This window comes from Ictidomys tridecemlineatus, chromosome 8 (genome assembly GCF_052094955.1).
Source record: "Ictidomys tridecemlineatus isolate mIctTri1 chromosome 8, mIctTri1.hap1, whole genome shotgun sequence".
In the NCBI taxonomy this organism is placed as follows: Eukaryota; Metazoa; Chordata; class Mammalia; order Rodentia; family Sciuridae; genus Ictidomys; species Ictidomys tridecemlineatus.
The window spans coordinates 96655104-96670640 of record NC_135484.1 but is presented as its reverse complement, the minus strand read 5'-3'; the positions used below and the strand labels follow the sequence as shown (position 1 = coordinate 96670640).

The 15537-nt window shown below is 33.7% G+C and overlaps 1 protein-coding gene across 1 annotated transcript in view; it reads right to left on the bottom strand.

Annotated features, from left to right (window-relative positions):
* Col21a1 (collagen type XXI alpha 1 chain) overlaps positions 1-15537 on the bottom strand; it is a 169050-nt gene that overhangs the window by 21739 nt on the left and 131774 nt on the right. The window contains exon 19 of the mRNA XM_078019855.1: positions 1933-1977. Within this exon, the coding sequence (XP_077875981.1) occupies positions 1933-1977 (45 nt within the window). The remainder of the gene's footprint in view (positions 1-1932; positions 1978-15537) is intronic.

The window sequence follows — 15537 nt, the reverse complement described above, 5'->3', positions numbered from 1 at the left end:
GTAAAGCAGAAATACCAGGGATTTAACACCTTAGAGACCTGGGCTAGATTCTGCATAATTGCTGTCTTATAATTTCATTGTGAAATTTGGAGTGACACTTGCCATTCTACCAAAGGCAGACCTAGTAGCTGACAGTTGGTAAAGTGAGACAAGAAAAACAATCAAGTGAAAATTTTCTTATTTTAGAGTTTAAGTGCTATGATAGTGAATGAAAATTATTTTAAGAAAAACAAGGATTATAAAAATAACAGGATTTAGATTTCAACTTTTGGTATTGTGATCGACTAGACACTGAGGGACTCTCTAAATTCAGACCAAAAATGTTGCAAAGGACATCCTCCAAGAGAGAGTGCTTGTCTTCTAAGCAGTTGGGGAACTATTCAGATATCTCTGATGTTAATAAAATATATGGTTGAAGCTATATTTGGTAAGGATTTGGAACTATGAAGAAATCATGCCAAAGGTAGAGATGTATAACACAAAAGGATGAGTGGTTAAGGTGCATGCTCAGCTATTGGGAAACAATGTGAGCCAGATATGGAGAGGAAATAGAAATCTCAATAGCCATGACAACCTTGAAATTTCAAAATGGACTAAAATGCTATCTGAGGCTACCAGGTGACAGCGCCCCATTTACCAGCAAGGCTGACAGGACTCCCTCCAGATAAAAATAAAGCAATGAGCTCACAATCAACAGTAAAGAAACAGGGGACAGCAAGTCACACAACCTAGAGGGAATAACAAACCAAGTATAAATATTAGAATTTAAAACTACATATGAGATCTTTAAAAATTAAAAAATATAATCATGAAAAACTATCAGGACTGAAAATATAATGAGACTATCAAGAACAAAAAGATATGGTTTGAAAAATTAGAGCTCCTACAAGTTAAAAATATGATTGCTTCTAAATTAAAAAAAATGATTCAACTCAGTAAAGGAAAAATAGGTAAAGTAAAACACATATTCAGAAACATTCAACCAGAACACAAGACAAAATTAAAATAATGAAAATTGAAGATGGTGTTAAGAGATAGAGTATAAAATAAGAAGGAATAAGATATTTCAGAGGGCTGGGGCTGTAGCTCAGTGGCAGAGCACTTGCCTAGCATGTGTGAGGCACTGGCTTCGATCCTCAGCACCACATAAAAATGAACAAATAAATAAAGGCATTTTGTCCATCTCCAACTACAAAAATAAAAAATAAAATTTAAAAAGATATACCAGAAATAGAGAACAGAGAGAATAGAGGTAATATGAAGATAACAGCTGAATTTTTCAAGAATTAACAGAAATGATTTCATAAAGCCAGGAAGAAAACTGAATTCCCAGCAGGATGAATATAGAGAAGTCCACTTGTATCGAGTTTCATAACACTAAAAATAAATAAAATACCTGGAAAGAATCCAAAAGAAAGGACTAGATCATTTACAAAAGAATGATAGTTAAAATGATAGCAAATTTTTATGGTGTTAATTAACGATGGAGATCAGGAGACAATGGAAGGAAAACCTCAATTTATTAAAAAAAATAATAGTCAACTTTGGGTTGAAATACTATACAAATTTATCTCTCAAAACTAAGTAAAAAAAGGAAATTTATACTTAAATAAAAGCTGAAAAGTTTACTTCCAAGATATTTTTTGCATAGGAACAGCTAAAGACACAGTTCAGGAAGAATAAAATTATCCCAAAAATGTTGTCTTAAAGCACAAGATAGAGAAGTAATCAAGTAAACAACACACATATGGGTAAATCCAAATTAATATTATCTATATACATCACAAAAGAGCTTCTGAAATGACATCATATTTGAATTGCTGGCTGTTGTCATAAATGTTGTAAATATATATTCTGTGTGAAGGCAAGCATTGCCTCTTCAGTCTTAATAAGCAGATCCAGGACCACTCCTTCCAAATCATTAATACTTGCCTTTTGGCCCATTAATCCTTGGTTTCCAGGAAATCCTGGGATTCCCTAAAAAAAAAAAAAAAAAAAAAGCAGATTTTAATTTAAAAATTACAGACTGCATCAATAAAGAAGAATCAGTCATAATTGAAATTTTATGTAACTTGCAAGCATGTGTATCTGTAAAATATGTATAAATATGTAAATTTGTAAATAATGCATAATTGAAAACTTTTATCATCCATATTACAGTATAAAAGTGTTATCTGCAATAATCCAATTTTGGATAAGAAAAAATTTATGTGATTCAGCATTAGGTGAATATCTACTAATGGTTAAACCTTGAAATAAAGACTTTTAGAAAGAAAAAAAACTGCAAAGAATTAAATCTTGGTTCTTCTTTCAGACCAACACAAACGATAAAAAGGAAATTTCATTTGAACACATCTTAATTATTTATAATAGTTAATGCAAGAAACACTGTCAATAGATACGAGTTCAGATTCAGTACAACAGTTCTCAAGGCTCTCCCAATCTCAGCCTTAAAAATTAATGAAATAAAATTATTTCCTCCAACCTGAGTCTCAAAACACCCATAGTAAGCTCTCTTTATGATCCCTGCTGGTGCAATCATGAAGTCTCTGCACCAGTTTGCAGACAGAAAGAAAGAAGCACAAAGAATTATTTTATATGGCTCAGCCTAAAAGTACAAGTTCTCTAGCAAGATTCAAAGGATAATAATGTTACGTATATAAAGATGGATTTAGCATATTTATTAGTGGGAAAGCAATCATTAAGTTTTTCCATGCATTTACTCAAAATGACTATTTGTCACACAAAACAAAGATGAGATTATAATCAATTTTCTTTTCTCATTCACTTCTCTTAGCTCCTTTCCTGATGACACTCCAGTTGAAATGATTAACATTTATTTTTATAAATACATATTGACTCTCTGGCAGAATAGGAAAATTAAATGACAAGGAATTTAGAACCCATTAAAATGTCTTTGAAAAACCTCTGCATCATCAAAGCTTTCAAAGAACGGCAGCTCTCTCCAATAATTGAGGACAGGTGGAGAGTCACCAGTATCCATATGCTCAACTACTTCTACATGGAGAGTCTGCCATTATTTTGCTTTTTTTTCACATCTTGAGTTTTTGAATGGAATACTGACCCATGTTTAGCCATAACTGTAATGCAAGGTACAAGCACATAATTCTAGTTTTAGAATCTGAACTTGGAATTCAGGTAAATTCCTTTCACAATTTGATGCTCTTCATCTCAATTTATTTTCCATTTCACTACACCCTCAACTGGGAACAAAAGTTGTATCTCAGTAATGCCTATCAATAGGGGCTCAAAATATTATTGACAAAACAAATCTTTATAAACATACTAGAGAATAAAAAATGTAAATTGAAATTTTAAACATTAGGAAGCATGAATACATTATGTCCCCAAAGCTTTTTAAAACATAAAATAAAAATTAATCATTGAGTTTGAAGGAAAACAGATGGAAATGAATTCAGTTCTTCTAAGACAGAAAATGTATATTTTCTATACAATCAATTATCAAAAACATGGTTCAAAATAAGGCCATGATTGATTGAGAAGCCACTCTTCCCAAATACACATACATAACACACCCACACATGTAAATTTACTGTAAGCTTAGACTAAGTTCTGAATTGAATGAAAAATCTGTCTGTAAAAGATTATCAGGAGCAAAGTGACTATATGCTGTTCTACAATGGAAAATAAGTGCAATTTCTTCAATGAGATGTCCCCTGACCCCAGAATCCCTAAAGGGGACATACAGTTGTCCATGATACTGTCAGACATGACCAGCTGAATTCCTTGCCACCTACAGTACTTTACTACTTAGGATTACCATCACTATTCACATATCTGTGCCCTTACACCATCTATGATATTAATAGTGATTACTTATATATAAACACTTATATATAACCTGACTCTACTGCTGATTCTGCATCCAAAGTCAGTCTCTTCGCATCTATGAGGAACTATAGTTATGCCCAAGTATCCAAGAACAGTACCCTGACTTCCACCTGCCAGGAGCTCTTGAGAACCCATTTCCCTACAGTTCTTTCCTGGGATTTGACACTCTTTTATCTGATTTCTCCTAATATTGAACTTCTTTTACATTAGCACATAGCCACACACCTTAAATCATTTCAACATATCAGGTATTGAGATTATTTGTGGAAGATTCCAGATTAGAAAAAAAATTCCCTTATTGTCTGTCCTCACAAAAATAATATACATTTCACAGATATTAAGTCAGAATATTTTCTATAAGAAATATGCTAAAATGTTACTTATTTTTAAAACACCAAGTATAAAATATTATATATTAAAACAATGTAAAGATTATTTAAGCAAATTTTGGCAAAACTAATATAAGAAAGAGAAGTAGAATATTGCTGAGAGAGTTTCAGGAGAACTGAAATTATTTAGAGCTATATTAGTTAATAAAACTCTCCAGGGTAATATTTTCCTGGGTTCCAAACATGTGTACTGAAATATACAAGACTTTGCCAGATTTATATTACCAGAAATATCATTTAAAACCAGTTCGTTAATCCAAAAGTATTTAGTGACAATTACTTCATAGACCAAATGTTTTTCCAAGAAAACTATTTTATATTTTACTTTCAGCCTGTGTGGTTTTGGGTCCAGACAACTGTGAAAATGTTTAAGGATAGAAAAAAACAAGTATTTTATTTGGTAAGAAAAAATGGACATGTTTCCTCCATTACTCTGATTGTAGTCTGGGTTTGAAGAAGAGCAGAAAGTCAACTGGAAAATCTGCATATTGCTGTGGTGAAAGAATGTTGACAAGAGAACACTTCTAGAAGCTTCTCTGTAACCATTTAAACCATTACTATGTACCAAATAAGTTATTGAGAATAGAAACATGTATTTTAGAACAGGCTTCCCTCTATTTTCTAGAAGCTGTTTTTATAATGAAGATAATGTGTCCACTATGGATTACTTAGAAAAGACAAAATATCACATGATACTTTCTCTCATGCAATGATATATTTACCTTATTCCTGATATTGAACCATCTTAGATCAAACTTGCTTTAAATAATGTAATATTTTCAATCCAGTAAAACAGATATAATCCATTGATGGTATTTAGCTTTTCTACACACTGGTAGAGATACTTAATATTGCAGTTATCAAAACATTAGAAACATATTGCATGTTTTATTCTTTGCATCAAGAAGTAATTGATTCATTACTAAGGAGCCAATAAAGGAAAAGGACATATGTTGCAAGCCTCATTCTAGTTAGATGAAAAGATTAGAAAATTATTATTAATAAAGTGTATAGTAGGAAAGAATGAAGCAGTTAAGTGTGTAGATGCTGGACTCAGTCAACCCATTTCCCAGTGGCTGCTGGACCACAGCTAAGTGACACTTCACTTAGCTGTCATGTCTCGGCAACCTCATTTTATACATGGGGAAAACAACAGAATTTACCACATAAGGCTGGTAAAATTCTCTCATTAACTTTTCACAGGTAAAGTCCTAGCTCAGTGCTGGCACTAGAATGAACCAATTTTATAACTGTCTTCATAGCTCCTCCCTAACCTTTAAAAATTGTGAAATAAATGAAGTCAATTCTTTCCCATGTCTCAAAATTTTGTTCTCCATTTTTTAAAAATATATATTTAGTTGTAGATGGACATACTTCCTTTATTTTTGTTTCTTTTAGTTTTATGTGGTGCTGGGGATCGAACCCAGGGCCTCACACATGCTCTACACGTGCTCTACTACTGAGCTACAACCTCAGCCCCCTCTTTCTCCATTTTGAGGATAACTCTGTGTGTGTGTGTGTGTGTGTGTGTGTGTGTGTGTGTGTGTGTGTGTGACCTTTCCACTTTGCCTTTCCCACTCTCCTTTTCCAAGGTTTCCATTGCACACAGATGGCTTCCCACCCTCCTTTTCCAAGGTTTCCATAGTACACAGATGACTCTGGCAATCTACCATTTTCCACTGGGGGGCGCCAACAAGCCAACATTGCTCAGCACTGTTTTGCCTTTTTATGTGTGGGTGACTTTGATTATAGAATACTACTGCAATGATTTCTGCTTTGTAAATATTTAATAATTTCATCACCACTTGTTCAGAAGAATATAATTGATATTTTTGAAATATGTGTGTAGTTGAGCCGCACAGTGTTTTTCAATTCATTTATTTCCACAGTAACTGACAGAACATTATGAATGATACACAACAGATTGCTCTGTGGTAAGATAACTATAAAGGGAAGCAACTCACAATCACAGTTGCCAGACCTAAAAGAAACCAACATACAAGTACTTGCAATAAACCCTTAATAAAGAGATTGCTGGTTTTACTACTCCCATATTATGCTTTAGTTAAGGGGGAGGGAATAATCTGGATGAATTTACTCCAGTCCATAGGTCAGGACCCACATAGAACTGGCCCCAAATTGTCAACATTTTGAGGCTACTTATGTTTATATACACCATAAAGTGTCACCAATTTGACATTATATGTTGTAGGAAGAGGCCAAGGATATCATAGGAAGGAAAGGCTATTTGTATTTTGTAAAGTTACTTCCAGTTTTGGCATGACTCTTCCACACCTAAAGGCAGTTCTACAATTTTTAAATACCAAGAAGATAGTCTAAACAATGCTATTGTTACATAACTGTTATTGTTAAGGTCAAGACAAAAAATACAAATGTTCCCTAACCTAAAATAATGTATCTAAAAACCCAGAGAAGGCAAAGAACCACCCATAAAGGAAAGGACAGGATTAAGAGCCTGGTGGATAGTGCATGCACTGCCACATCATGGGAAAATCATGTCACTGTCCCAAGCCCAAAAAGTCAACAAAAATCACCTGCCTCTTTGTGTCAGTCAGTAAAAGGAAATACATGCGAAAAACATCAATGAGTTACAAGGAACATGTACAAGGAGACCAACAAAACACTGAAAATTGATATCATTTTGAAAGAAAATAATTCCAAATAATATCAGAACTGTTGTAAAATGGGTTCACCCTTCTGAAACTTGAAAAAGACAGTTCACAATTTTTAAAAAACAAATCACAGAGAGCTTTTCACTTAGATGAAAACCAAAAATGGATTTTTCAGAGGCCTTTATAGCTGACTCAATTGTGGAAGAGCAGTTACACACCATTTTCCTGAAAAAATCTAAAAACTGTACTAATTATTTAAAATCTCCAATAAGATAGACATTATCAAACATAAAATACTTTAAAACACCAAATTCAAGGTGAAGGTAGTTTGATGAAGAAAATAAACTAATGAATGAATTTTAACCTTAATTTATACAGTAAAAAGTGAATGTATAAATTTTTGAAAATTAGAAATATTTTTTATATCTTCTGTGCATTTTTACTTATAACCTCACATTATCAAGTATATTTGTTAATCCATTAAAATCCTTGCACTGCTTAATTGTTTGAGTCCATAGTGAATTTTATTATGTTTATGTAGTAGATAGCCCCATCTTCCTATATGAAAAATAAGATAGACTAACGAGCACTAACTAGAAATAGAAAGGTTAAAAGAAAATGGAAATTACACTAATTTTCTGTTGATCTATTTAAAAAAAAAACAAAAACCCTACATTTAGTGACTTAAAAATACACAATTTACTGTCTTACAATTGTATGAGTCAGAAGTTGAAGGAGTCAGCAGGGCTGTGCTACCTTCTGGAGTCTGTAGGCAAGAGGCAGTTTAGTTTCCTGACCACTCTGGCTATTGGTATAAATCAGTTCCTTCCAGTTGTGGGGTCAAGGACCCCACTTCTTGTTGTCTTTAAGCTGAGGGCCATTCCCAGCTTACAGAGGCTGCCATACCCCCTTATACTTATGGCCCCACTGCTCCATCTTCAAAGTCCGCAATGGGGCATCAAGTTCTTCTCAAGTCACATCCTTTTGACACATTCCTCTTCTGCATTTTTCCAGTTTTAATCATTTATGATTAGATTGGATCTACTCAGAAAAACCAGGAAAATATCCCCTCTCTCAAGGTCATTCATGTTAATCACATCTGCAAAATCCTTTTCCACATAAGACAACATATTTACAAGTTCCAAAGATTATGATGTGCATATCTTTTTGCAGGAGAGAAGAGGGTGCCATTATTTTGCCTACCACAAAAATGTCTAATATCAAAGGGTCAGACGGTTTCTATGCAATTTAAACTCTCTTAAAAAGATGGAAGATAATCTAAACTCAAATTATGAGGCTACTAATACTAAAACCACTAAAAAAAAAGAATACCTCCAAGAGAAATCTACAAACCGATTTGTTAATATAAATGCAAATGGATTCACCATAACATGTAAATCATATAATACTAATTAGACCAATCAGGACCAAGTAGGGTTTGTTTCAAAATATAAGGAGAGTTCGACATCAAGAAATAAATCCAATATCACTGTCCCTCACCCTGCACTTCCCCCCTCCTTTGTATGTTGTGTGCATGTACTAATATGTAACAATTCCCATCAGTATGTATGACTATAATGCACCAATAAAAAATGTGGGAAGAGAAAAAAGTAATAAATCCATATAATACACTATGCTCATTATTGATTACTATGTTAATAACTTAGAGAAGAAACATCCAAAATCATGTTACAAGATACTAAAAATATATCTTCTCCAAACTTTTCATATAGTATTTGTGGAATATCTCTCAATCACCTTGGAATAGAACTTTTTAAACCAGAATCTGAATAAATAAGAAATATAAATATTATATTTAGGGAAATATTAGACAATTCTGCTTAAATTAAGAAATAAAGCATAGTTTATGTTTTAAACTAGCAATTCCCCCATAAGTATATATCTTTCAGGGAAAACTTTGGCATAAGTATGTGAGAGTATATATATCATCAATAGGACAAAATACAACCATGCTATAGATAAAATGAAATGAGATTTTATATTTTGTTTTATAGCCTGAAATAATAAAATGACCGTATCATAGAGTCAAAATTTTCAGTGAAATCGATGTTTTTCTTTAAGAAATGTGTATGGCTGGGTGCAATGGTGTATACCTGTAATCCCAGCAGCTGGGAGGCTGAGGCAGGAGGATCACAAGTTCAAAGCCAGCCTCAGTAACTTAGTGAGTTCCTAAGCAACTTAGCTAGACCCTGTTTCCAAATTTTAAAAATAATAGAATCAAAAGGGCTGGGGATGTGGTTCAGTGTTTAGGTGGCCCTGGGCTCAAGCCCTGGTACAAAAAAAGAAGAAACATATATGTATGTATTTTTGTTCATGTATTTATATGTTCAAAAAAAGTTTGGAAATAATCTTGTTAAAAGGATAGCAGTTGTAACTTATAGGAATGGGATTGAGGTTAGTGATGGCCAACTTTAAAATTCACAGCACAATTTCTGTATTTTTTGAGTACTTAAATAGATAAAAGATACAATGATAAAAAATAAATTCATGCAAGTAATTAATATAATAAGAAGTAATAATTTATATAATAAAAATGGCCCTCACAATTTTCTAATCAAATTTTCAAAGAATTTTTTCCCTCACATATAAGTCATCCAAAAATTTTTTTCAAAATGTTGGACTTTCAAAATAAAAAAGTAAAGGCTTTAAAGGTTATGGCCGCTATTTGGTAAAGAAACTTAGATCAACAAAAAGAAAGGCTGCTGTAGACTCAAAGATTTGTGTGGGTAGATCTTAATACAATTCAATTGCTGTGACCTGAGAGAGTAACACACTTGATTAACTTTCATGCAAATAAGTTTCACACATCTCTAAGTATACTGTGTTATCTAAAGGCATCAATATTTCTTAGAGAAGGAAAACACTATCATTAAGAAGTACTTTCTTCAAGAGAAGAGCTAAGGATTTGGCACTATTCCTCTTATAATTTCAGAGCTCAATAAAACTTCTTTCCAATTACAGTTACCCTGAAAAGATAAATTTTCAAATAAATATGTTTTAATAAATAAAATGTTTTAATACTTAGTGATTTCTTCAACTTATGATATTCAAAAATATGTCTTCAGAATGCAAAAAAAAATCAGTGTCACAGAGTTTCTAAATTCAAAGCCCATAATATTGTTGTATAAAGTTTTTTGATGATAGTTCAGTTTTACTATGCCAATAATATTTACATTATTTTAGATAGGAAAGAATCAGACAAATCCATAATTAAACCTGGTGGGGCTTTATTAACTTGTACAGACAATGGCCAACATTTGCTTGATATGATTAAATAAAACAATATATTTTCACAGTTATTACAACAACAAATGTCATATTTGGGGAGATGAAAAAGCTACAGATTCTGCTTGCAAATTTAATTACGGCTATAGTTAAGTTGAAGTTCACATAACTTAGTTTAGATAAAGCCTATTTCAAACTGCATCCTAAGAGTTATTCTCAATCTGGTTTAAAACAAATAATCAATATAACTAGCCAGGGATTATTACAATGGTAAAGAGAAGTAAACTTTTATATATCATATCGTGTGAGTTGTTAAAAGTGGTTTGTCTTTGCACCAAGTGCTATGTGAAATTCCTAAGACCAGATATGAGTTTCCCAATAAAGTTGGTTCATTCAACACATACCGAGGATGTGCCATACCCAGAGCCTGAAAGAAGGGTGGAAAAAAGTATTACAAATCTGTACAGAAGATTTAAAAATCATACCATACAACTACACATCTAATAAGAACAACAATAGAACTATGGGGTGTTCTGCCTTTACCTTTCTTCCCAATCTAAATAAAAAACATAATAAAATGGGCAAATAACCATCTCTACATTGCTAATTTTAATAAGTAGATTGCCCCACATGGGAAATCACTATGGCAATTCTACATTAACTTTCCCCAATAATTTTATGAATGTTTTCTGGCTTTTTACATAAAAAATAATATGTCAAATAATCAGACCACAGAAAAGGTGATTAAACAAAAGATCTACTTGTCTCTTAAGTAAATGATGACTTGGACCAGTTTAGCAGTCAACATTACACCATAGAGACAACCATAACATGTGGGTTAGCAAGAATTTGAAAGGCATGAGGAAAGGAAACAACAAAAGACTCCATGAGCTCCTGTTCTCAAATATGCTGTAGTGAAATCCATCTGTTTGTTCTGGGAAACATGAGACAACAAACATTTCCATAATAAAAAGGCAAAACATCTATTAAGGATTTAATTAAGAATTATAAACTCACCTTCACAGATCCAGAAAACATGTATCCTTTATCCTCACGGAGCTCCAAGGGTCTCAGCTCAGACAGAGAAACTGAATCCCTGCCTACAAATCTTCACCATGAGTCAAAAGGCTCCCTGCCCCAAAGGGTCTGGCTGGTGAGCAGAGAATGAGCAAGTATTTAGCCCAGATTGCCTGATTAAAAATGTTAATCTTGTTGTATAAAAATGTTATACAACAAGGAAGGAACACCAGGACAAGAATATCTATGATGAATTAACAACAGAAATTCTGTTACTGTGGTAATCTGATTGGCATCAATGGGCCAAACAAATTTGGTAAACATGGTAATTTGGCCCAAAAGTTGATTTAGTTGAAAATGAAAGTTCTTCTTTTGGTTAAAAGTTAGTTTAGTTAAAAATGAGTGTTCTTTATTTAATATTTTTTTTTTTCACTTAATGGTACATTGGGTTACTGCTGCTTTCATGTTGCTGGATTCTAACCATCTATTGAGCTGTTCAAGATAAAATCAGGCTGATTTTGTGAAAAGTCAGGAAAACACACTTCCAGTATTTGAAGATTTTTTTTTTAAAACAACTTGATTGTCCTTTATTCCTTGATATAAAGTTAAAACATAGTCCGGCAAGCTTAGCATCTTTAAAAAAATGCTTATGGGAGCAAATAAGATACAGTTAAGCAACAATAGACATCAAAGACCCACTGGGGGAGTAAAACTCAAAGCAACTGAAAGTTGACTAAACCCCATGATATTTGCCCATGTAGATCCTTTTTGGAATATATCCACACATTATTATATTTCTTAATTGTGATTTATATACTTAATATATTAAAAGTTATATATTTAAATTATATCAACTTTGTAATATCAAGAATACTACAATAAAATTTGTGCAAAAAATTATTAAATACAATAACGTCAATATACAGAAATTAAAAATGGAGAGATTTTTTTAAAAATACATATTAATTTAGCAAAATTGATGGTGCACATAATATTGGTGACCACAGAGTCTTGCTTTTAAACAAACTGTCATTTAAACCAAGTTGTTTTTTTACTTGCTGTAAACCTGATTTTTTTGTTGTTTTCTTTGAGGCAGGGCCTCACTATGTTGCCCAGCTTGTCTCAAGCAAGTCTCCTGCCTCAGCTTGCCAGCATACCTGGTTTAGTAAACCCAATGTTTTTGATAAATATATGGCCTAACAAGAGTTTGCAATACACAGCTGGGTGTGGTAGCACACACCCATAATCCCAGCAGCTGGGGAGGCTGAGGCAGGATGATTTCAAGTTCAAAGCCAGCCTCAGCAAAAGTGAGGCACTAAGCAACTCAGTTGTATTTGGCGAATCCAACAACCTTGCTTAATTTGTCTTGTCTCCACACCATTCAGTTCAATTCTTAAAAATGTGTAGTTTTCCTATATCTCTCATGAGGATTCATGCAATTAGATAAGAGGTTGTTCTACAGGAATTCTACTGGGATGGTTGAGTCTCTAAATAAAATACAGAAAAAAAAAAATAGGGCTGTGGATGTGGTTCAGAGGTTGAGTGCTCCTGAGTTCAATCCCCGGTACCTGCCCACCACCAGAAAAAAAGAGCTTGTAATACATATTCATATGCATTTTTATACAAGTTGGTTGCATAAAATGATTGTTACGATTAGACTATATGAAAAGCCAATGTATTAGTTTCCTAATGGCTGCTGTAAGATTGCCATACATTTGGTAGATTAAAAATAATAGATTTTATTCACTTACAATTTAGAAGTCCAGAAGTCTACATTCAAAGTCTTAACAGTGCTGCACTCCCCCAGAGGCTCTGAAGAAGAACCTATTACTTAGTCTTTCAAATTCTGGTGGCTAACAATATGCCATGACTCATGGGTACATCATTCACTCCAATCTCAGCTACCATGACCATATTGACTATTCCTCTTCTGTGTGTGAAAATTTCCCTTGTCTCATTCTCAGAGGGATACCTATGATCTGATTATACTTAGGGTCCACTAAGATAAGCCAGTATAATCTCCCTATTATAAGGTACTTCATTTAATCATATCTACAAAGACACTTTCTTCCAAGTAAGGTAGTATTATCAGGTTTCAGGGGTAAGGACATGATATCTTAAGTGGGGTATACAATTTTCAAACTAACAAAGTTCACCCTCTGACCCTAAAGATTCAAATATACCTCAACCCAATAGCCCCCAAAGTCTCAACTCCTTATTGTGAAGTTCAAATTCTTATCTAAACAAAATCAGCTCAAATGAGATTTGTTTCTTTTTATAAATCAGGTAAGGGCATGATACGTACTGGAACAAAGTCCCCTTTCCATTTGTGAACCTATACACTAGAAAGCAAGTTATTTACTTCCAAAATACAATGTTGAAATAGTATAGGATGACAGTTATAAACATCCCTATTCCAAAAGAAGAAAAATGGAAGGAAGAAAGAGTCACTGGTTCCTAGCAATTTTAACATGGAGCAGGGAAAATTCCCTCAGATTTTAAGGCTTGAAGATGGTACTCTAGGAATAAGGATCTGACCACTGTGCCTGTGACTCCCATCTTGGAGTCACTGTTTTTTCTTGAAGGGTAATACATATGAACAGCTGAGTAGTTTATATGATTTTTTTTCCTGCCTACAGAATTTGGGGAATTCAATAACCTTCCTTAATTTGTCCTGTCTCTATACCATTCAGTCCAATTCTTAAAATGTGTGTTTTTCCTGTATCTTTCATGGGGATTCATGCAATTAGATAAGGTACTTGATTTAATCATATCTACAAAGACACTTTCTTCCAAATAAGGTAATATCATCAGGTTTCAGGGGTAAGGACATGATATCTTAAGTGGGGTGTACAATTTTCAAACTAACATAGTTCACCCTCTGACCCTAAAGATTCAAATCTACCTCAACCCAATAGCCCCAAAAGTCTCAACTCATTATTGTGAAGTTCAAATTCTTCTACAAGAATTCTACTGGGATGATTGAGTCAATAGAGGAGGTATACTCCTTATCTATTTAGGGCCAGTAAAAGTTTGTTCACTCATGTTCTTAGCCTTTCCACCAGCATGGTTTTCTAACAGCAAATCTACCAATTTTGATAACTTCTACAATGGGGATAAGTTAAAACATTCCCAAATCATCAAGTGGTTGTTCTTCTTTGCCAAAGTTTTTTCCTCAACTTGCCCTTTTCTCCTCATACTTTACTATAAGCAGCAAAAAGAAATCAAACCATACCTTCATCACTTTGCTTGGAAATCTCCTTGGCTAAATATTCACCAATGCTTTCTAACACAACTACAGTCCAGAGATCTACTGTAAAGAACTAGCTCATGCATTTGTGGGGACTGGCTAAGAAACTACCAAATCCATAGGATGAGCCATTAGGAGAGGCTGTTAAACTACATTGAACTACATTATTTATTTATTTTTGAAATGGGGTCTCACTATGTTGGCTAGGCTCGTCTCAAACTCCTGGATTCAAGTGATCCACGCTCCTGAGCCTCCCAAGTGCTGAGGTTACAGGCATGTGGTCTGCTATTTCTTATTAAAAATTTTATAAATACTCATTTTTAATGAATCTGTTCTTTATAACTACTCAAAGATAGGAATAAGGATCTGACCACTGTGCAAATATCCTTATTATTATCTAGATATGTTCCATTTCAAAATGCCTTAAGTGATCCTTGGCTAAAACTATTCTTCTTGTTCTAGTCTGTTTATTGCTTTGTGTTTCTCTGCCTTCAACCATGCACTAAGATGGCCTCAAGCCCTGCTTTAGTCCATTTCAAATCAGTCCATTTTCTCACTCCCAATTCTGAAAGTTCTTGCCTTTGTTGGCACTAAAGGTGACAGAGTTCAGCTAGACTGCTGCCAGGCTTTCTCCTCTCTTGACCCACCCTGACTTCCTATTTGCTGCTGGGATTTTTCTAAAACTTAAACCTGATCAACCCACTTCCCTACATAAAACCTTTGGGTGGCTCCCAACTTTATTTGGAGACTTAACACCAATTGACTCATACAAAATCCCTTCATGACTGACTTATGCCTGCCCCAACAACTTCATTTACTTCTATCCCTTCCACTCTGTGAACCCAGTTAGCCTGAATTAGCATCAGCTCTTCTCAGAGTATCATGCCTTCTTTTACTTCTGTTTTGGAACATGCTATATGCTCCTGCCTTGCCAACTTAACACAGCTAGACAACTCCTATTTATCTTCCAAACTTTGGAATGTACCATGTACAACGTAAATATATCAACTACACTGTACGTGAATTTTATCTATTAAAGGTATTATTTTATAGAAAGAACACAACCCTTTCAGGGACACCCCAAACTACATATAGAGTTATGCACATCTTCTACAATTTTTCAAGACCT